The sequence below is a fragment of the Astatotilapia calliptera genome, chromosome 20 (genome assembly GCF_900246225.1).
Source record: "Astatotilapia calliptera chromosome 20, fAstCal1.2, whole genome shotgun sequence".
Classification (NCBI taxonomy): Eukaryota; Metazoa; Chordata; class Actinopteri; order Cichliformes; family Cichlidae; genus Astatotilapia; species Astatotilapia calliptera.
Window position 1 is genome coordinate 12,373,187 of NC_039321.1, and position 22,998 is coordinate 12,396,184.

The 22,998-nt window shown below is 42.5% G+C and overlaps 3 protein-coding genes across 3 annotated transcripts in view; 1 reads left to right on the top strand and 2 right to left on the bottom strand.

Moving 5' to 3' along the window:
• plod1a (procollagen-lysine, 2-oxoglutarate 5-dioxygenase 1a) overlaps positions 1-2,433 on the bottom strand; it is a 32,179-nt gene extending 29,746 nt beyond the window's left edge. Inside the window, exons 1-3 of the mRNA XM_026154010.1 lie at positions 2,031-2,433; positions 943-1,034; positions 536-669 (exon numbers count right to left, since the gene is read on the bottom strand). Of these exons, the coding sequence (XP_026009795.1) occupies positions 536-669; positions 943-1,034; positions 2,031-2,121 (317 nt within the window). The 5' untranslated portion in view covers positions 2,122-2,433. The remainder of the gene's footprint in view (positions 1-535; positions 670-942; positions 1,035-2,030) is intronic.
• A 3,199-nt stretch (positions 2,434-5,632) lies between these two features.
• kiaa2013 (KIAA2013 ortholog) lies at positions 5,633-11,469 on the top strand. Its single transcript, XM_026154645.1, has 3 exons — positions 5,633-7,314; positions 7,819-8,672; positions 11,140-11,469. The coding sequence occupies exons 1-3, from the start codon at positions 6,357-6,359 to the stop codon at positions 11,188-11,190; spliced, it is 1,863 nt and encodes a 620-aa protein (XP_026010430.1). The 5' UTR covers positions 5,633-6,356; the 3' UTR covers positions 11,191-11,469.
• A 4,034-nt stretch (positions 11,470-15,503) lies between these two features.
• LOC113013567 (polyhomeotic-like protein 2) overlaps positions 15,504-22,998 on the bottom strand; it is a 25,951-nt gene continuing 18,456 nt past the window's right edge. Inside the window, exon 7 of the mRNA XM_026154578.1 lies at positions 15,504-16,040. Coding sequence (XP_026010363.1) covers positions 15,886-16,040 — 155 coding nt within the window. The 3' untranslated portion in view covers positions 15,504-15,885. The remainder of the gene's footprint in view (positions 16,041-22,998) is intronic.

Genomic DNA, 22,998 nt, shown 5'->3' on the forward strand with positions numbered 1-22,998 from the left:
TTACAGCCTGATTACATCATGCACTAATATTTAGTGCTTCTATGTTTTCCTTACGTATCAATGCCGAATATCACGCTCATCAAATGTTTGCTGTTGTTCTAACCATGTGGACTGATGTTCTTCCAATATGTCTAAATGCAGATGTGTTTCTAGTCACTGTTCCTACTGAAACACAAAGTGAACCGTCATGTCACAGCCACTGAGCTCTTTTCTTCTTATCGTTTTGATACATCAGAATCAACCTGCTTAGAGTTTACACACACAATGCCACACAGAATGACTGGATGTTAACTGCAGCCTGCAGAGCACCACAGTGCTGAAAAGCATCCAAACAGAGTATGTTTCTCACCTACTAATACAGTTCTTCCTTAATTTGTCGTCAAGCTGTAAAATTACATACTACACATTACTATATTTCGTGTGCTGACAAAAGGCAGAACAAGGCAGATTCATGTAACATGAAATGAAATTGAACCAGTGGCTGAATAACTAACACAGTATTATAGTGGCATAGGTACCCAGATAGACACTCTACCTGTCAATAAAAAGGATTATTTGGCCATCATCCTTCATCTCCTTCAGACCTTCTTTAAGAAGTCGTACTTTCTGGCCTCCTCCTGGGGCTGACATGTAGTCACCTCCCTTCCATTTCTGATCTCGGCCCAGAACCTTAAAAACATACACCTCATCTTTTAGTTTAAAGCTTTTAATGTATCATCCTTTAAAAATACAGCCATTAAGGTTATGTCTTTCCTTATTTTCTGCTTTATATTATCAACACATATTAGTATGACTGAAATCCACTGAAAAGGACCAATTTTTGTGTTTGGATAAAACTCCTTAAAGCACACAGCAGGGACTTGTTTTAAAGAGACTGTGAGCCCTCACGTCTACAGAGCATGAAATAAACTTTTTCGAAAACTTTGCCCCAGAAGTTCTTACCTTGACAGTATAGTTAAAGTGTTTCGCTGTCCTCAGAAAACGCCTGTAGCCATCAGTCTCTTTGGTCGCAACAGTCACAACTAGAAGTTTGTCTGGAAACCAGAGCATGACAGAGGAATTCAGAATGACTTAAGCGTGACAAAACTTTACAGTACCACCATAAAGAGTATTTATGTAACGCGTGTATGACTGTGAACTATAGTGTACAATAACCTAGCAGAAAGAAGAGGCGCTGTATTAGTAATATGATGGCATTTTGATGCTCGCATATTTGCACTTAAACACAGAGCTTTAATGCAGAGCTATACTTGTGCGATTATGTCGACATGTAGTTACATTTCTACAGAGGAGCAAATACGTTTCTTGCACAGGCTGTGATAAAGGCTTTAAGATGGTTATGGTTACGATGTAACAGTGAACTGCTCAGGGTTAATGTCGCTGTGAATTAAGCCTGAAAAAAAGTCTCTAAACTTAGATTTTTATTCTTTGTGGGTGTATCACAGAATCAAGTCCGCATCCCCTGCAACTATTAATAATATAGGCTTCCCACAGGCTAACGTGAATGTGTTAGAGGCAATGATTACAGCAGTTCAGAGGAGCATCGTCCACGTCAGCGGCATGGCAGCCCTCCTCAGCCCGGAGCGACTACAGTTTGCTTTGAATTGGAAAGCGCTGACGAAACGTTAATAAACTCCGTTCATGTTTTATTAACAGTGATTTTTATTTTGGAAAACTGAAAAACAACTTTTCGACATGCATCAAGCACTACGAGACAAAGTGGGGAAATTTCGGTTTTTCTAACAGACTAACACTGATCCAAGGATCCGGGCTTTTCATAAAGATGCAGTCAGATAATTTGTCGCCATCGTCTTGTTTTGTCTGTAGTTCGGCTTCAACTCTTTCTCACACATTTCTGTGACACGCGTGGTTGCAACACAGCTTTTTTCAGCCAGTTATCAAATGAACTAAGTCTCCCTGTGTCGAGCTTAACTGGCCCAACTCGTCTCGGTACACATTTGCTACAAACTGCACCACCAACACCGTGGGGTGCGGACACAGCGTTATCTCTGCCAGCATTCCAGACTTACCTTCAGGAATTCCCTCTACTTCGGAGTTTACCAGAGCGGAAAGCGCGCAGACAACAATAGCTGAAAATAACAGCAAAGATGAAAATCTCATTTTTGCCAGGTTAACGTCCCTGTTTTTGAACCGGACTGGTCCCGTTAGCGAACGTCAACTACGGCTGTGTTGGATCTGCCAGCTCAGCCTTCTCTAACTCGCCTTGTTTTTCCCTACTTTGCCTTTTCTCTCTCCTCCTCGCAGTTTCTCAGTGTGTGCACACAAACCGTGTATTTGTCTATACAGCAGTTACAGTAGAAGAATAACAGTAGTAAAACAGCAGTTTGGCATCTGTGTAAAGATTTGCCATCCAGGCTCTTTTATAACACAGTAGCCCACTTGTTAAAATCGCAAGCAAACGCCTACTTCCACAGTGGGCAGGAGAGAACTGTGCACATGGGGATCCTGCTGTTCCGCAGACATGAGTATCTGCACGTAGCCTGAAACGGTGGTTGTATATAAGTTTCTTACATAGACTATGGGTAAACAAAGTTTGTTAAATTAAAGCTCTCACTATAACTTGACCATGAAAAGAAAGAAAGGAAATGTTAAACATCAGTGCCAATCACATTATCCAAAGTAATCATAAACCTAACATTAGAACCCAAATGAAGAGTTTAGACAGAGGTATATCTAATGTGGTGTTGACATCCGATATATTTGCGAATACTGGTATACGAGTTATTTGTTAGTTAGTGGTTAATTTAATTGACGTTAAAAAGTGTTATTGCATTCATTAAAGTCCAGCTAGAGGTTATTAGAGGTAGAAAAATCGGTACTAATGACGTTTTTAAGTAACCTCCAACATGTACAAACATTTGACCCAGAACATGCAATTCATCTGCATGAATGTAATGTCTTTGGTATGCTGTTTAACAATGGTGGCCACTCTCAAAGTGCAGCCAACGAGAACCCAGTGAGAAGTGCTAAGATAATCAACAGGAAATTGAATTGATAAGTGATGTTGGTAATGGAATCGGAATCGCCAAATCCTTATTAATTCCTATCCCTAACCTGACGGAGGAAACATATGAGATGGAGATTAATCCCTCATTAATCCTTCCTTCATGTTTTAGATCTCAGATGGTTCGAAATAGCTGCCCTTTGTTTTAATTACTGCTTTACATTCTTGGCATTCTCTCGATGAGCTTCGTGAGGTCATCACCTGAAATGGTTTTCCAACAGCACTCCATCACTCTCCTTGTTGGTCAAACAGCCGTGACACAGCCTGGAGGTGTGTTTGGGGTCATTGTGCTGTTGAAAAATCAATGATGGGATGTTGCTGCAGGATGCTGGTAGCCATGATGGTTCAGTGTGGCTTCAATTTTGAATAAATCTCCAACAGTGTCCCCGCAAGGCAACCCCCACACCATCACACTTCCTCCTCCATGCATGTAGACACTATCAGTTAATCTTTTCTGTGTCATGGGTGGAACCAAACATCTCAGATTTGGACCCCTCAGACCAAAGCACAGATTCCCACTGCTCTAATGTCCACTCCTCGTGTTTCTTGGCCCAAACAAATCTCTGCTGCTTGTTGCTTTTCCTTAGTCGTGGTTTCTTAGCAGCTATTTGACCATAAAGGCCTGATTCACACAGTCTCCTCTGAACATGTAGAGATGTGTCTGCTACTGGAGCTCTGTGTGGCATGTATCTGGGCTCTAATCTGAGCTGCTGTTAACTTGTGATTTCTGAGGCTGGTGACTCGGATGAATGTGTCCTCAGCAGCAGAGGGGACTCTGGGTCTTCCTTTCCTGGGGCGGTCCTCATGTGAGACAGTTTCATCATAGCATTTGGTTCTTGCGACTGCACTCGGGGACACAATCAAAGTTTTCCAGACTGACTGACCTTCAGTTCTTGAAGTAATGATGGACTGTTGTTTCTCTTTACTTAGCTGATTGGTTCTTGCCATAATATGAATTCTAACAGTTGTCAAATAGGGCTGTCAGCTGTGTACCAACCTGACTGCTGCACAACACAACTGATGGTCCCAACCTCATTAAGAAGGCTACAAATGAACCCTGACAGGCACACCTGTGAAGTGAAACCATCTCTTTCTGCACTCAGTATTATATGTATGTTCTGCCTTCAGTACTGCAATTTACCCCATAATCATCTGATTTAAAACAAAATCTAACATACAACATTCTCGCCCCTGGAAATAGATCTAAGATGTTACCATCATAATCCGGCTACCCTTTCGGCGCCAGCTGTGGGCTCAAGGCTGGAGCCGAACAAAAACTCCCTGATAACGACTGTGTTGAGTCTGTTCCTTCCCATTCCATGCAAGGCCACCTGGGTTGGCTGCTTTGGAGTTTTCATGTTTTACATGCAGACTCAGGGCTGCTCATCTCCTCTTGATTTTTTCTTATTTGAACGTTGGTGTCTTAGAACCTCAAAGTTTAGCAGCACAACACTGTGTTTGCTTTTTCCATCTGCCATCTGTGTTTATCAATGCAATATGTGACTAATCTTTATTTAATAACCACAAAGTAAACAAATAAAAGATGAAATATTTTATTTATCAAAGATACATGATTACACATTCATACAATGAATAAGGTTTCTATAAAAATTACACGCGGTGTAAGAAAAACATTACAACATACAAATAAATGTTATATGGAAATCTGACATTGTTTCAAAGCATAGTAATAAAATGTTAACTAAAAAGTCAGAATCTGCAAAGCTGTCTTGGTTGATTTCAAAAACTCTGCGCGCTTCACTCATCAGTAAATTAGGCTCATTGGTCAGATCAAAGCTATCCCCTGGTGTTTCAGTGGCTGAAGTAACACTCACTGTAATGACTTTATTGACGGTCTGGGAGGAGTTCGTGGTTGTGGCCGTGGGGTTACAGTCAGGGGGATATTTCCAGTTGGTGAAAGTCAGGCAAGCAATAACTTCCAGTCACTCGGGGTCGCTGGAGTTGAGCAGGGGTGGGATATCCCCCCACAAACAGCTGTTTCACATGGATCAGGTTAAACCCAGGCCTCCTCCACTCTCTGGAGGAGAGCAAAGTGAGAGCCTGCTTTTCTGAAATTGCTTTGGGGTCGCACTGTGAGTCAGAGACATCCTCATTTTACCCACACTGGCTGCTGTGTGACTTGGGGATCCTTGCTCAGGTACGACCGTCTCACGCTAAGGTAGAGTGTGTGTAAGTCTGACTTTGATTTTCTTTGTTTGGATTAAACAAACACAAATGAAACGAATCAAAGCCAACGAAGCACACAGCCTCCAACTCCCCCCATCTTCACTGCCCTCTGTTGTTACAAAAGCACCGATTTAATCAAAAATAACCTTCTTTTTATGGTTCAACACATTTAGTCTCTCTCTCTCTCTCTCTCTCTCTCTCACACACACACACACACACACACACACACACACACACACACACACACACACACACACACACACAGGTCACCAAAAGAGTTTCTAAAAAGATGACATTTTTGTCCAAAAATTCAACTTTTTTTTCTAAAAATGACAACAGACCAATATGAATTATTCCATCACTTTAATTTCTATCTCAAACATTCTGTTCATCAACCTAGTCCATCTCCCCTATTTTCATTTTATTTTTTGGGTAAATGATTATTGCTGAGGTATGAAATATCATAATTTTATGATATTTATAAAAATGAAGACTCGTGTTCCTTAGTCGAGACCACCTGACATGTTCTCTCTGTCAGTTCAGACAGACAGTCGCTGTTATGGAAAGTAAACGCTGATCTCCTCTCCCCTGACTGCAGCTGTCGTTATTCATGTTGTACCCAAACATCAGCAAGCATAAAGCACCAGTAACTCCACTTTGCTCTGGCCGGAGATGTTGAATGATCAGTTCCGCAGGGTTTTCCTGTCCAGCGCTGTTTGTCGTAAAGTTACTGGTTTTTGCGACAGTTCCGGTTGTTATGTTTGCCGATCTTTTTTTTTTTTTTGCCGATTTGCTTTACGATATTTTTGACAAACCAGAAGTGTCAGCCTATGGCAAAGTTGTTTCTGGAGAGAATTGTTTTAATTATTTATTCGCTTTTTTTCTAGTTGAAGTCAAACGGAGATCTTGAAGTCTCACTTCTGAGGATACGAGAGAAGCTTATAATGCGAGAAGCGTCCGCACATTTTGTGCAGCTTTTGTCCACAGTGCTAGCTAACGAGCTCATTTAGCCTGAATCCTGTTTGTCAGCTTTCGTTCCTGGAGAAAGTACGAGCGAAATTCCATGTGAGACATCCTCGCGTGTTCACCCCGAGCCCTCTGGGTGCTGTCCTTAGCAGACTCACAGCCGGGTTTTGATCGTAAAATGTGGCTACAGCAACGACTGAAGGGGCTACCAGGCTTGTTATCAAGCAGTTGGGCGAGAAGACTCCTTATAGGACTGTTGCTCTTCCTCATTTTCTATTGGTACCTGGGAGCCGAGCGAAGATGGAGGTTATTCGGTGGCTCGGCCATGCCCGGAGGGGCGGCCGGCCAGTGTCTCTTGACTGAGATCTACAGGTGGAGGTCTCTGGTAGACCGAGGAGAAGGCATATACAGCACACCTCAGGAACGGCTAGACACGCCTTTTGTAACTGGAAACGGCCATATTCTGATTGATATTGAGTCTAACAAACTTTGGGTAGCCTCATCCTCACAGCCTGGCTCGGCTCCGGTACACCAGACTGAGTACTCTCCCAGAGTCACCGTCAGCCTGGATGGGGCGCTGGCCGAGGCTGAGGCTAACATGCTGTGGTTCCGGAAGGGATCGGTCCTGTCAGTCCGCTGCGCCTCACCAGCCACCCTGCAGTCAACCCGAGACTGTGTCACTATTAGAGAGGAGTTTATTGCTCATAGAAGCAGACCTAACGTATTTCTGCAGCGAATCCATATCAACAATCCCTCCGATAGGGCGCTTAACCTGGACTTATCGTTTGGAAATCCCTCTTTCGGTAGCAAGTTCTCCACCAGTGTGGAGAAACTGGAGGACAGAGAGGTAGTCCTCTCCTCTGGCAGGGTGCCGGTGGAAAAAAATAGGATGGTTCTGGTCGTGGTGGTCACCAAAAAGCTAAGCAGCAGGATCCATGTTTTGGCTAAGTCAGAGCACGTAGACAACATTGTGAGTGTGGTGTGGACCTCAGAGTCCATCGAGTCCTCAATGCTGGAGGAGACCTTCAGCGCCCTCAAAGACGGAGCCAAAAAGGAGCTGGAAGAGTTGCTGAGGACCAGTGAGGATGACCTGGTCAAACACCACCAGGAAGCCTGGAGGGAGCTCTTCATTTCAGGTGAGGAGTAGCAGTAGCTGGCTGCACCAAAAGCGATCACAGATGGTGTCACTGTACAGCCATAATGCAAGCGTGAGAGTAAGCAAACCTCCTTTAAAGCTAAATAAAAACAGTGCAGTGATTTGCAAGTCGTCCAAAGGTGAAGCTTTTTTTTTAAGTTAGTAACTATTGTGTCTGCCTATAAAGACCCAGTTTAGTGTCTGTAGTTTTTTATTGGCAGTCACAAAAACACAACATTTGTTCCCATTTCTTTAGTTGAATCTACAAAAATACCAAAAATAACACAGAAGTAGCAAGACTAACAAATGAACTGAATCAGCAGCTATCACTGGAATAGGATGTGAGTGACCCTGTCTTTAATTTATTAAAGCTTCCTGTCAGCCAATAGTGTCTCTCTGTGTACAGTTAAATGTATTTTCAATAGCTACTTTCACCTGCTGTGTTATTCAGAAGGGGCCCAGGGAGTCATGTGAAGCTATAACTCTGCTTTTTGTTTCCATTCAGGTATTGAAATGAGGAAGATCATCGACTCCCACACGCCATCGAGCCGCACTGTGAACACCACCCTCTACTACATCTTGTCCTCCTCCGCGGCTCCGCTTCTGGACCAAAGGCTAAATGGCGAGGAGCGCGCCAGTCTCGAATCCAGTCTCAACTACGCTGACCACTGCTTCAGCGGCCACGCTACCATGCATGCAGAAAACCTGTGGCCTGAGAGAGTAAGCAGCACTGCTCAGATCCTGCAGCTGGTCACGCTGTGGACTCTGACTTTGCACAAAAGAGGCTGCAAGGTGTTGGTAGCTGCTGGGGCCCATGGAGTCATGCAGGGCATGGTGCTCAGCTTTGGTGGCCTTCAGTTCACAGAGAACCATCTTCAGTTCCAGACCGACCCAGACGTGCTGCACAACAGCTACGCATTGAGAGGCATTCACTACAACCAGGACCTCATCAACTTGGCGGTGCTGTTGGATGTGGACGGAAAGCCTTTTCTCCACGTGTCGGTAAAGCCGCAGGAAAAGCCGGTGAAGCTGTATGCCTGTGAGGCCGGCTGCCTCAACGAGCCCGTGGAGTTAACCTCAGAGATCAAAGGCCACACCTTCCCCGTCATGGTGACGCAGCCCATCACGCCGCTGCTCTACATCTCCACAGACTTGCGGCATCTGCAGGACCTCCGCCACACTCTGCACCTCAAGGCCATCCTCGCTCACGAGGAACACATGGCCAACAGGTACCCAGGCCTGCCCTTCCTCTTCTGGTTCAGCGTGGCCTCGCTCATAACTCTCTTCCACCTTTTCCTGTTCAAGCTCATATACAACGAGTACTGTGGACCCGGAGCTAAGCCTCTCTTCAGGAGCAAGGTATAAACAGCAGAGATGAAGCAGAACTGAACCCTGATGTTCTCTGCTCGAGTGTGTGTGTGTCGCTGGCTCAGTGCTCTCTCTGTGGGATGGGTTCTCAGTTTTGACTTTAACCTTTTCTGTCAATGAACTGTTTTCTAAACTCACATGGATCGTTTTGGCATAATGACATTACACACCTCTCCTTTCCAGCTCTTTCTACAGTTTTTGTTTCATGTTGAATGACTTGATAAAGATTTTCACTGCACATGTTTACTCTAAGAGGCTGAAGGCAAAGTCAGATCTCAGTTAAAAGCAGAGTAGCAACAAAGAGTAGCGTCCTTACAGAGTTGCAGTAAATCATTTAGTCTGCAGTCCTCTTAGCACATCTGTTTGCACTTCATGTTCGTTGTGGAATGTAAAACATTGTTGATTACAATGGTGAAATTTTGAGCACAAGGGGCTACTGTTTCATTATTTTTCTCCTGCTAGCTTACCCATCAATCCAGGCTGGTGTCTTAATCGCCTACAATAATGAGTTTTATGGTTGCTGTCAGGTTAAACAGTAACAAAAAGTCGGGAAATTAAAAAGAATAGGAAAAATGAATAAATGTACAAACAGATATCTGTGCTGTGATTTTGCTGATCAAACCTGGATTTAGTAAAATTGGTTTAATGTTTGAAATTGAAACCATGTGATCTCAGTTTTCTCAATTCTTTCTCAACTTTTCAATGTCAAAAATTCGGAGCTCCTTTTCCAAATAATCCCTTCTTTTAAAAATTGGCTTAACATGCCATGTTTATTACCCACATTCCTGTAGTGATGAACGATCTCTGAATGAAATGAAAATGATGGTTTCATTGTTCTATGACACTGAACAGTCCTCTTGGAGAGTTGTCCATTAGACAGGACATCATGTGTTTTAAATGTGGAGCAGCAATAATCAAACAGCCTCCCACATGAATTCACATTTAAAAGGCACCTTGACTGAATGTGTGCACAGCCTGTTATACTAACATTAAGACCTGATATAATAATAACAAGCCGCCATTGTTGTTTAAGTTGCATTGCAGTCTGGGTAATTCAACAGATGGTTCAAACTGAGCTGGAAGACATATCTGACATTAAAGCAAGGCGAGAATGTCAGTGCAGCCACTGCTGCCCTGCTGAGAGGAAGAGTGGTCATCATTTTATGATCACCTTATACTTTATACACCAGCTGATTGAACTTGGCTAAACCTCTGCAGTTATTGCTGCCTCTGTGATCAGGGTCGTGATGAGTACCAGTTTGCTTTCAGGAACAGGAACTGCGGCTGTGATTGGTTTACCACCCAGCAGGAAAGCATTTCTTATTTTTCATGTTTCTCAGACTATTCAAGGGTGTTTGGACTCTATCTGCCATTTGTCTGCTCTTTTAGGTGATTCGTACCAAGAACACCACAGTAAGTGTTGTGGGTATTGTCTTCTTCCACAATCCTTTCTAATAAGAAAGAGACCAGTGTCACTTCCCCTGATTCCTTTCAGCTTGAAATCAAAGCCAAAAGTAGCACACTGTGCCATGTTTTATACTTTGTGTAACCTGTTAAGTGGCAGTTGATAAAGACTGCTCTGAAGTGCCATCAGTTTACATCATTTACCCAGAGTGCATTGCTCATGTAAAGTAATTATAGGGTATATGTGTCAAACATTGAGGATTTTTAAACCAGTGACAGGTACTCCACAGGTTAGTGCTTTCATTTTGAAAAGCAGTTTTATGCTCCCAGTATAATGTTTGACTGAAACAAGTTCATCAGTTCATTTTGGAGTAAACCATCGGCCCAGAAACGCTCTGTTCATTAACAATACACAACAAATAACAGGCAGTCACAGAAAACACGAGCCAGCGTTAGCACCGCTCCGATAATGAAAGGAAATGTTAAACTGTGAAATCTGCAAATCGGTATCATATCGATCTGGAATATGTAGATTCTCTCATTTTATTTATTGGTTTGTAGACAAACCTAAGTGGAGACAAATGAAAGGCTAACATGTTAGCTCTGCAGTCAGGTGTTATCGGTATTTCAGGAGAGCTTTCTTTGCTGTCTGATGGTGTCTGCTCATTTCTTTCTTCCTTGTTTCTTCACGTTTTCAGCACAACAAACAAACACACATCAATTTGGAAGCATAAAATACCAAAATTGGACATTTGCAAGAGAGGCAGGTTAAACGTTTCTCAGATCAGCATGAACCGTGTGCTTTCTTTGCCAGGTCTCTTTCTGCTGTTCCTTTCCCCCTGCGTTTTAATGATGTTTTATATCAAATCACTTAATTAAATGATGAGAAATATGTGGATTTGTCTCTGTCTCTTTTTTTTCCCCTGCTGCTCTGTGATATGTTCCTATGCTTTGGTCGGGGTCCTGTCACTCTCAGCATGTCTGTTTTTCTCCTGGGTGGAGTTGTTGGGTTGGGGTAGCCAGCTGTTTTAACCTTTCCCTCTGACTTCACCAGGTGACCAGCAAACATGAGGATAACTGCCATGACTCCTTGGACACTGAGTGAATGCTGCAGCTGTGTGATGCACACACATGTGGTCCTGCTTGAGCTTGGGGGGGGGGTATTAACATGGATGTGCTGACCTGTAAGTCACAGTCGTCATCTGCTGCAGAGCGCTCCTGTAAAACTAACTGGTTAAAATGGAATTTAGTTTATTAACCCAGAAAATAGAGCTCATAAACCCAAAGCATGATCCAGTGATCCAAAAACTAAGTGAAAGCAAAAGTTTAGTACTAATCGTCAGTGTTGGTTAAAGTGACTGTGACTAACAACAAGGAAACTCGAATGAAGATTGTATATATGTATGTGTATATATATATATATATGTATATATATATATATGTGTATATATATGTGTATATGTGTATATATATATATATATATATATGTGTATATATATGTGTATATGTGTATATATATGTGTATATATATGTGTATATATATGTGTATGTGTATATATATGTGTATATATATATATATATATATGTGTATATATATGTGTATATATGTGTATATATATGTGTATATATATATATATATATATATATATATATACATATTTCAGTTATATTATATTTCAGTTTTTATGACCAGAGATTGTGGCTGTTTGACCAAAACCTCTGGTACCAGCTTCTTAAAAGTAAATGATAAGATTTAAGCTACAGCTGAGTCAGTTTACCTGAGTTTACATGATTCTTGCATTTTTCAAATAATTCTGGCACTTTAGGTTTTGTTTGTCAGTAATGAGACAGAAGACATTCTATTGAAAAGGTGTCGAACAGACATTTTTAAGTTCAAATGGGGATGATGGTAGACATTTTATTCATCAGAAAAGCTGTTAGGTATCATGTGCAATGTACGTGTTTCTAATAATTTAATAATAACTTTCATTATAATAATTTCTAAGGGAAGCATGTAGAATATGGAAAGTACTGGTCCCAACACACAATCCTGCAGAACTCGTGCATGAGGAAAAATCATCATTCAGATAAATGATGTATCAGACAGATGAGATTAGACCAGCACAACTATTTTAATGCCAACAGTTTATTCTAGTGTCTGCACAGAGCTCAGTGTCAGAGGCCATGACAACATCATTAGTAACTTGTAGCTCTGCTGTTTTCTATCTTTACTGAAGCACTTCAAAAACAATTTGCAATTGACTATTTATAACAACTTTAATAAAATAAATAAATCGAAGGTTAGAATTGATTTCAGAATTTGCAAAAATACTTGTATCAAATAAAGGGTTTTAAAAACAAAGCAAACTCAGTTTATGTGTGTACACATTTCTACTACTTTTAACAAGTTGCAAAAAATGTTTTGTATTTTTCAACTGAGGTTCTTACGTGAGTGTATGTTCATGAACACGTTGTAGCCGAGAGGATGTGAAGCTTTTAGTTTCTGTTGTGTGTGCCTTATAATGAAGAAAGAAGCTAGGGTGATTTCTGATCGTGTAAATTTAAAGCAAATGATTTTTTGTCTTACACTGGGGAGAATAAATCACGAATTATTGTGAGAAAATATTGAAATGTGTTCATTTTTTCTCTCTTCTTTCATCTGGGACCCATCGGACCCAGTGTCGGCTGAATGAAACAGAACTAATAGGTGAACAAACTGCACATAATTTACTGAACAACGATTTGGCAGCGTTGTTAACCCAGGATTATCTACATGTCTAATTTGGCAAAGGTTTTACACTTCCCAATGCAACCCTCCTGATTTACCTGGGCTCGGGACCAACATTAGGAATAAACTGGTTTGGCTGGTTTCCAAGCAGCCTATATCAGCTTCAGGGTCAAGTTTTATCGAGAAAAAAAAAAGTGTGAAACTTAATCTGGAGCCTATTCCAACTGTCCCTGGGCAAGAGACAGGTCAGGAGCCCATAACAGGTCTAACACCAAAAGATCTGGAAGACCACAAAAGAAGGTTCTGTGGATGCTAGAATATATTCCTTTGTGTCCAGTTACAAGGAATTGTCTGTCCCAGTGAGCACAGTGGCCTCCAGTTCTCTTCCTGCCTGGCAAATCTGAGCAATCAGGGTAGAGAGGCTGTAGTTAGTGAGGTGACCAAGAACCCGATGGTCACTTCAACAGAGCTTCAGTGCTGCTTTGTGGAGTGAGGAGCATCTTCCAAGACATCCATTTCTGAAGCACTGCAACAATTAGCCCTGTATGGTAGAGCTGCCAGACGAAGCCACTCCTCAGTAAATGATGCATTACATGAGAAATAAAATTCTTTAGTCTGATGAAACAAAGGTTCACCTGTTTGGCTTGAATGCCAATCATGATGTCTGGATGAACCAGGCACGGCTCATCACCTGGTCAGTACCATCCCCACAGTGATGCGGTGGCAGCATCATGTTGTGGGGATGGCTTTGGGGGGAGACTGGAAACTGAGAGACTAGTAATGGTCAAAGGAAAGATGAACGTGTACAGTGCATGCTTGTTGATAACCTGCTCCAGAGCAATCTGGACCTCCAACTGGTGCAAAGGTTCATCTCCCAACGGGACAATGACAGTAGGGACACAGAAAGGGACTGAATCAGGACCACTCTTTGAATGTCCTTCAGTGTCCCAGGAAGGGCGGAAACTTGAATCCAATGTAATATCTGTAAACCTTTATAAACAATATTAATGACATAATTTTATAACTAAATCATGAATTGTTTTGATGCAGCCCACCACAGCTGTATTTTAATTTTTGACACATCCTTGGTTTGCTTGAGGTCACATGCAGATGATCAGAGGACAGAGGACACGAGAAGCACATTGTAAAGAAACAATGAATGCAAGTGGTGAACTGAAATGTGACTGAATCAACGGACACCATCAACTTTACAGGTGCTCCTGCTGTCAGCCTCAACCTGAGTCTGTGTGTTTGTATATTCAAATTCTTGCAAAAGTAATCATCATGTTTCTGCAGACTGATTGTTCCTGTTTTTGTTTTTGATCCAACGAACAAGCTGCTCATCTGATGAAGGCATCCTGTGACCAGTTGATATTGTCTGTGCATCCACCACCAATGAAATCTTTAGTCTGGCAGAGTGGAAGCAGACAAACACTATTCCATAAACATGGAAAAGTGTAGGTCTTCCAACTGATTTAGACGAATGTTGTCATATAGCAATGAAGCATGTCACCTTCACAAGGCAGCTTTTAAGTAATTAAAAGGCTGACACATATGCAGTACATTCTAGAATCATCTAAGGCAGTGGTCCCCAACCTTCTCTGAGCCATGAGTCGTAAGCTCATGTTCAAAGATGACAGTATGCATAATTGGCCTCCTCTTTCACTCCTCTATCAAACCATCTGTCTTTTCTGTCCAGAATGTGAACATCAGCATCCTCGAAAAGTGACCTTTGTCCTAGGGTGCAGATGTGCGGCTGAGTCATGTGCTGTCAGTATGGCTCTTCTATGTTGTGCCATGTGTTTATGGTTTAGGTTCTCCAATGTAACGGACTGAGCACTCCTCACTGCTCTGCACAGCATACACAATGTTGTTTAGTTTCTGTTTTGTCCTGGAGATGAACCTCCACAGACCAGTTTTAGTAGTAGTTCTGTGTATCAATACCAAGAAAACATTACGACGGCTTCAGTGCAATAAAAGCACAACAAAAAAAGTCTAAGTACCATCGCTGAAGAGCCTCTTGAGGGTTTCTTATTTCTGTTTTTTGCAGAAAGTGTATTGGATTGTTGTTGTTTCTGCACACTTCCAGGCAATTTCCAGGCCTCCTTGAATTTTGGAGAGCATCAGAAAGCACCAGTCTGTGTTTAACAAATGTTCAGGCAAATAGCCCCATTTTAAGTGAGTGAAGCCACTGCTGTGGTAGCTGCTCGAATATTTGGGCCATCTAAATAAGAACACCTGGCTATCCTGAACTTGCTTCATAGTTCACCTTTCTGAAAACCTTTAAATGTTATTGTGTATGAAGCAATGACATGCTCTGACAGAGTATACTCTTACACATTCCCAGCTGCATCTTGGCTCTGAGCTGGGCTGTTCTGCATCTTTACCTCCGTTTCAGTCAAAGATTACTAAACAAACAAAACCATACCTTCCATAGAGTGCAGAGTCTGGACAAAGCTTAGTTACTTTGTTAACTGTCTAATGTCTAACTTTAACACAATTAATCAGAGCCCTGTATTTAAGCTGGATAAATGAATAGTTAACTTCCTTGTGATTTTTTTAAATGTATTTTTCCCATAGCTCAAATACTGTGCAAACCAGACACAGAACCACGCAGAGTTTGATGAGACAGTCCTAAAGCCGGATCACAGGCATTCAGGAATAACTGACTCCATGCAGGACGCAGAGGCTTGAATAAAGTGTATTTTACTGAAACAGTAGGCACACGTTTGAAATCTTCACAGTCACCCTCCAGAACAAATGAAATGCTAAACTTAAGGTACAATAAACACTATAAAAAACTAAATGTATTCGTAATCAAACTTTTTTCTACACTGCCTAGCTAACACAGCAGCCCTCCCAACCACAGGGCACAGTGAAGTTTTCAGTGTAAACGTTGGAGCTGACGGCCATTAGGTCAGGAGACAGTTACAAAATATCCATCAATGAAAATTGTCTTGGGACCTGAATTCAGCCGAGAACTATTTAACATGGGGAATCCTGAGCACGTCCTGTTAGTGCAGTAATAGCTGAGCTGCCATTGAGAGCTGGGTATGTATTGGATGAGATGAACTATGAGTCTTTGAGCATGCTGATCTGAGCAAAGATCTTGAGTGCAGGCCCCAGTTTGATGTTCATGGTTCCCATTAGGTGGTCCTCCTTCAGCAGCAGCAGGGCCTGCCCGTCGATCTCCTGAGAGCGGAACTCCTCGGCAATTTCCAGGCAGCCTGCAGCAACAGAGCGACAACGGTGAGTTCACAGCTCACATGCAGTCCTTACAGAGAACAGTAAAACAATCTATCGGAGATCTCTTTGCAAGAAAAGGGAAGCACAAAGAGAGCGGAATCAGAACAGGACACTGCTGAAGTCAGGCATCAAAGAAATCACTATGATCGACTGTTGTTGTGTAATAATCAGATAGTGACAACCCTAATCTGCATAGAGGGTTGGGATTTCCATGCTGTTAACACCTGTTTGGTGTTCAGCTTCACTTCTTACAATTTCACTGCTGCCTTTGTTGTGTGGCCAAAGTCGACCAGTCTGATGTCCGACAGGATCATGTTCGTGACCAGCCTCGAGTTCACGAGTAAAAATCAGTAAAAATCCTGACTACTAAATGTTCTGCAGTCAGCTGTTAGTCAAGTGGCTTTATTGTCATTCCAACCACGTGTAGTGGTGCAGTACACAGTGAGACGAGACAGCATTCCTCCAAGACCATGGTGCTACATGGTCTACAACAAAGACACAACAGAATGATACAGACACAACAGTGCAATAGAAATGCACAAAAGACTGAGTGTTGTGCAAAAAGTCACTTGGTGTAAGAAGGTGTGTGTCAGCGTGTCGGTCCAGTCACTGAGTGTTCTGGAGTGTGAGGGAAGAAACTGTTTGGCAGTCTGGCAGTGAGGGCCGAATGCCGCGGTATCTCTTGCCAGAAGGCAGCAGGATGATGAGTGTGTGTGAGGGGTGTGTGGGGTCGTCCACGATGCTGGTGGCGTTGCAGATGCAGTGGGTGCGATAAGTGTCTGTGATGGAGGGAACAGAGGCTCCAATGATCTTTTCAATGATCTAGTTAGTGGTACTTGGGAATAACAGCAACCCAGACATGGAGTGGTAGGCCACATAAAATCACAGTCAGCTCCAAACTTCAGGTGGTCTTCAGATTAGATCAAGAAAAGGGTGGAGAGGGGCTCATGGAGCAGTTTTCCACAGCTGAGCAACTGCATCCAAGCCTTGCATCACTAAACTCAAAGGGGGTGGAGGAAAAAATTGATACAGCATAGCATCACCAAATTTTTCGCAGGCATATTGTATTAATACGGGGAACCCAAATATTGATATTTTATTATTATTTTTTAAAGACAGCAAATATCCCCTGACAGGAGGTAACCTTTCAGCAAATAGTCATAGCCTCACTTGGACAGATTGGTTGCAATCTCAGAGAGATTGTCAAGGCTTTGCTGTCTAATTTATGAAGGCACAGAGTGTCAGAAGTACAGACATTATTGAAATAGGCCGAAGTGCAAATACCTGAATTAAAAAAAATACTGCAGTAAAAGTTGAAGTATTAAATCAATTTTACTCGAGTATAAGTAAACAAGTGAAATGTACTGAAAGTAAGGAAGTAAAGAGTAGCTCCATGAAGGACAATTCTACCAACGGTAACTACACCTAGTTTTACATTAGACTACAACGGGAGAATACAAATCTACTTTCTAATTCTAATGAATGCACTAAGCTTAAACGAGTGATGCAGGACACAGGCAGTGAAAGACAGTTTCCAAACATCATTCCAAACTGTTGCCTATATTGTAGAGGGCGACTTTGCCTCCACATCTAAACAGAAAAACGTTTACAGTCGGGGTTTAAGGTGGGATTCAGTAACTCTACATCAGTTGTGATTATTAGTGAACAGGTCAGCTGACCTGCTGCTCTTTGTGGATTTAGACAACTGAATTCAACTAAATGTAAGCAGATGTTTACTGAGCCATCTTTGCTGACTTATCCTACTCTAACAGTACACTGTCTTTATACAGTTGGTAGAAATTCAGTGAATGAATCTAAGCGACAGCAGCTCCAGTCCACATTAATCTTTGCTACATTTAATGTAACCCAACACTGACTGTGAGCAAGCTAACCTGTTTAACCTGCACAAAACTACCATGCAACATCAGCATTTGAATAACACAAAGTTACTATACTTAGCTCGTTTTGCAGGGAGTTTCACAATGTGAAAATATACAACTTATCAAAACACATTATATACAGATCTAATATGGGAATAAAAATGAGGACATTACATGTAACCTTTAAATCTGCAGCTCTTACCTTTAACTATAACCTGTTCATCTGTCTTCCTCCATCTCTGACTAAAGTTACACTCTTTTCTCTCCCTGGGAATCCAGCAGCTGGACCTTTAGTTAGCAACACACTGTCACAGACTGCACACACACACAGTTTGTGTGTTTGCTGATGTTTGTTCAGCTGACAGAAATGTTGCATTTGAAATGACCTGCTACTTAAAACACTTCAAATGCACATTTACATTACCAGCCTTTATGGATCACAGAAAATGATCCATGTGACAGCTTTACTAGAAATGTGTTAAAATCTATAAGAAACATAGAAAACATGTCAATAAAATGAAACACTGTTGTAAAAAAAGACACGATCATTCATTGTTAACATGGTGATTCAGCACACAAAATGGTATCATTTTAAATCCAGTTGATCATTTTAACATTGAGTGCACTCTCACTGCTGATTCCTAAGCTGATGGTTAAACATTAGAGCTCTGCAACTTTAATCTTTAAATGGATCCAGTTTAAAGCTTACTGGAAAGCTTTAAACTAATGAACAGGTAATCGTAACATGTGTCCTGTGTTCTTGTGACAATGTGACAGTTTGTGATTCATTCAGTGTTTTTTAGCAAAGCACAGTTTAACAAGCTGCACATATAAAACACATTCAACCAGCAGTAACTCTATAATATGCTTAAAACAAACTGTAAATGTGGCACTTCCAGCCGATTTTAAACTGAAACCTGTATCTGACGGTTTCAGCTTTTATTCTCTCAGCTGCACACTCAGTGTTGGATTTGAGAGCAAATATTAAATATAAAAATAGAATTCAAACATAATGTATGTATGACTTTGATATACAGTGAAGGTTCTGCCAACATGTTGGGCGTGGTGTCGCAGAATGAAGTTGTGTCTAAACATCGACATTATTTATTACAGACGTTCATTAGGGAAACAAAGACACCTCCATTAAAAAAACAATAAACCCTCCTACTGTGTGTGTACAGAGGTCGGGCAGATTTTCCAGGACAGGTGATGCTACTTTCTGGAGAACTGATTGTTGATCTGGATTTTAACCTGCTTCAGAGCTAGATAGGTTCACAGCACAAGTTACCATGACGACTTACCCTGTTAAAGGAGTAAACCACCTTAGTAGTACAGAAAACCCTGGGTTAACCCTTAAGTTACTTGGAAAGCCAAACTTGTGTTTTGCAGTTAAATGCAGCCTTTTGTCTTCCATGGATATTCTCAGCCATCACTGCTGTTTCACTCCCCTTCACACAGACACACAGGTGGTCCTCAATACTCAGTGTCATTACATCAGTGGCTTGATGACCTGAAAACAGCCACTCTCAGGAAGCAGTTATTGTTGATGGGGACTGTTCTACCACACTGGGCTGGCTGTCATTTCCAGTTAGTAGCACAGGTCATCTACTAACTGGAAGGTTGGTAGTTCGATCACCGCCCTCTTCAGCTTGCCTAATTAGATTAGATACTAATTCCAAGTTGCTCTCTGATGCTTCAGTTAGAGGATGGTGATCGAACTACCAACCTTCCAATTAGAAGTTGACCTGTGCTACTAACTGGAAGTGACAGCCAGCCCAGTGTGGTAGATGTGGGACAACAGGTCATCTACTAACTGGAAGGTTGGTGGCATCTGAATTGGTGAAGGCGGTCGCACTTTTCTCCTCCTCTCCCTTATCTTCCCTGCTTAGCCTCTTGTGTCCTTGTCTAGTCTCGTGTTTTTTGTATTACTTTTCCCTGGAACACTCTCTCACTGTCGTTCTCTAAAACCTAAAGAGGAATTATGGATTTGATCAACTGGCCCCTGAATGCAATTGACACCCTTTTCTCAACGAGAAGTCTGGGCTCGGGTGAGCCTGAGTGTCCTGGAGGTACTTTCCCTGCCGGATACACGATGGACAGGTGGCAGAACTGGAGGGTTGTGTGCCTGGCGGGACTGTCGATCGAAGACGCTGAAGATATCTACCTATTTGGAACCATGATAACAGGGTTCTTGTTGATCGGAGCTGGCTTGGCCCTGGCTTATTGAAGATAAAGAAAGCGGAATCGGCTGTTCAAAACCCCACAAGGCTGCCCGCTGGGATTGAATCGATGGGATGAGTGGTGAGTTCTCAAAATGGGCTCATTGAGCGCAACACGGACTTCAGGAAGGGCAGAGCAGACCCGGCCCCACTTTACATTCACGGGAGCTGTGTGGAGAGGGTACACTCCATGAGGTTTCTGGGCGTGCAGATATCTGATGACCTCTCCTGGACTGCAAATACTACAGCGGTGGTTAAAAAGGAACAGCAGCGTCTCCACTTTCTGAGAGTGCTCAGGAGGAACAACCTGGAGGAGAGGCTGCTGGTGACATTTTACAGAGCCACCATAGAGAGCATCCTAATGTACAGCATAACAACATGGTATGCAGGGTGCTCAGCTGCAGACAGGAAAGTACTGCAGAGGGTCATCAACACAGCCCAGAAGATCACTGGCTGCTCTCTGCCCAGCCTGGAGGTCACTGCAAACTCTCGGTACCTCAGCAGAGCTGGCAATATCATCAAGGACCACTCTCACCCCAGCAACCAACTGTTTGAACTATTACCGTCAGGCCGACAGTACAGGTCACATAAAACCAGGACAAACAGATTCAGGGATAGCTTCTTTCCCAGAGCTATCACCGTAGTAAATAAGCACAAAAACAATTGAACCTATTCCATACCGTCACTGTCATTATATTATGCTGCTATTCATACTGTCATTATATTAATGCTGCTATCCTGTATATATTGTACATACTATTGTTTGAGTACTTACGATTGTTTTTTTTGTACTTTTTATATTTTACATTTATATTTATTATTGAAACTTGCACCAAGGGAGTGGCACTCCAATTTCGTTGTACTCTGTACAATGACAATAAAGGCTATTCTATTCTATTCTATTCTATATCTTGGAGAAGAACACTGAGAATAAGACCTCTGAGCGAAAATTTGATTACACCTTGGAGAAGCTCACTGCAGTCGTGAGTTCTCAGAATCGGCTCTTTGAGCACAAGAATGGACTGATGGTAAATGGACTGATTCTTATATAGCGCTTTTCTACTCTCCCGGAGTACTTAAAGCATATACAACACGCCACATTCACACCCATTCTCACAAGCACTACCTCTATACTGAGTGCTTTCTAACTACACTCACACACATTCATACTCCGATGGATGCATCGGAAAGCAACTTGGGGTTAGTATCTTGCCCAAGGATACTTGGATGCAGACTGGAGGAGCTTGGGATCGAACCTCCAACCTTCAGATCAGTAAGTGACCTGCTCTACCTCCTGAGCTACAGCCACCCAGAATGACAACATCATGGAGCGTAAGTTTGATAACATCATGGAGAAGCTCACGGCTCTCCAACAGGAGATTGAGAGACCAGTGTCGGACTGCTAGAACAGCTTTGAAATCCACATGAGTTGTTCGCACTAAAGTAAAAACCACCATCATTTCATGCAGCTACCACTTCGGCGCCAGCTGTGGTCTCAAGGCTGGAGCTGAACAAAAACACCCTGATAACAGACGGTGCTTAGACTGTTCCTCCCCTATGCAAGGCCACCTGGCTGGCTGGCTGGAAGACTGTTTACTTAGCCTGGCAGGGCGAAGGACACCGTCTCAGCTGAACTCTGGACACACACACACATACACTGATACACACTCATCCCCCCTCCCTTTCCAAACGGCTTCGATGCTTGTCCCCTCCCGGGGAAGATGGCGGTCGACTGGACCAGCGCAGACATGCTGCAGGACCGGATGCGCTGTTTACACCGGCTCTCTATTACCCTTTACCCGCCCCTGTTGCTTGTCTTGTGTTTCTACGGTGTATTGATAGTCATGTGCTTTTTGTATGCGCTGAGGTGTTTTGTTTTTTTTTCTGTTCTCAAACTGATCTCCCTGTTGGAGCTCAGTCTGGGGGGAGTTCTTTTTTCTCCTCGTCTTTCCTCATGTTGTGTATTTACCATTGTTATACCTCTCTGACCTGTCTTCCCCATGTGATGTTTGTGTAGGTCAGAAGGGTAAGATGGCGCTGGCACGGCTGGCAGCCTTAACCCAATTTCCCTTGGGATGAATAAAGTCTGATCAATCAATCAATCAATCAATTGATGATGAGGCTTCAGCAAACCACAGGATCAGCTGAGTCAGGATCAATTTAATCTGCGTCAGATCTTTGCTGGATTTTTTAAATTTGGTCAGCTGCTGTAGACAGCTTGTTCTGTCCTCCATTTGTCCAGATATCTCGAGTTTTTAAAGAACATACCCAACACACCATCCCAAAGGCTCTTTGGTAATACCTTGGTGGTGTAAAAATATTATTTTATGCCTGACAAACCATATCATCTTTGGCATTTTTATATATTTCACTGGAAAAACAAACTTGCTGGCAGCTGCCAGTGCAACCCCTTAGCTCCTTGTAGATACACATCTGGTATCAGTTTTAAAATCCGAGGTGACTTTGTTGTTGAGTTACTGCATTCAGAAGGTTACAGAAACTTGACCACTAACCTTGAGGTCAAGGTCACTGAGATTTGAACTCGTCAAAGATGGTAAAATGTAGTCCCTAAGGACCCCAAAGCGCTTCACACTACATTCAGTCATCCACCCATTCACACACTAGTGATGGGATACATTGTAGCCACAGCTGCCCTGGGGCGCACTGACGGACACTGGCGCCACCGGGCCCTCTGACCACCACCAGTAGGCAAACATGGGGTTAGTATCTTGCCCAAGGATATTTGACATGCAGCCAGGAGGCAGCTTGGGATCGAACCACCGACCTTCTGATTAGTGACTGACCTGCTCTGCCACCTGAGCTACAGCCAAGATATTTAG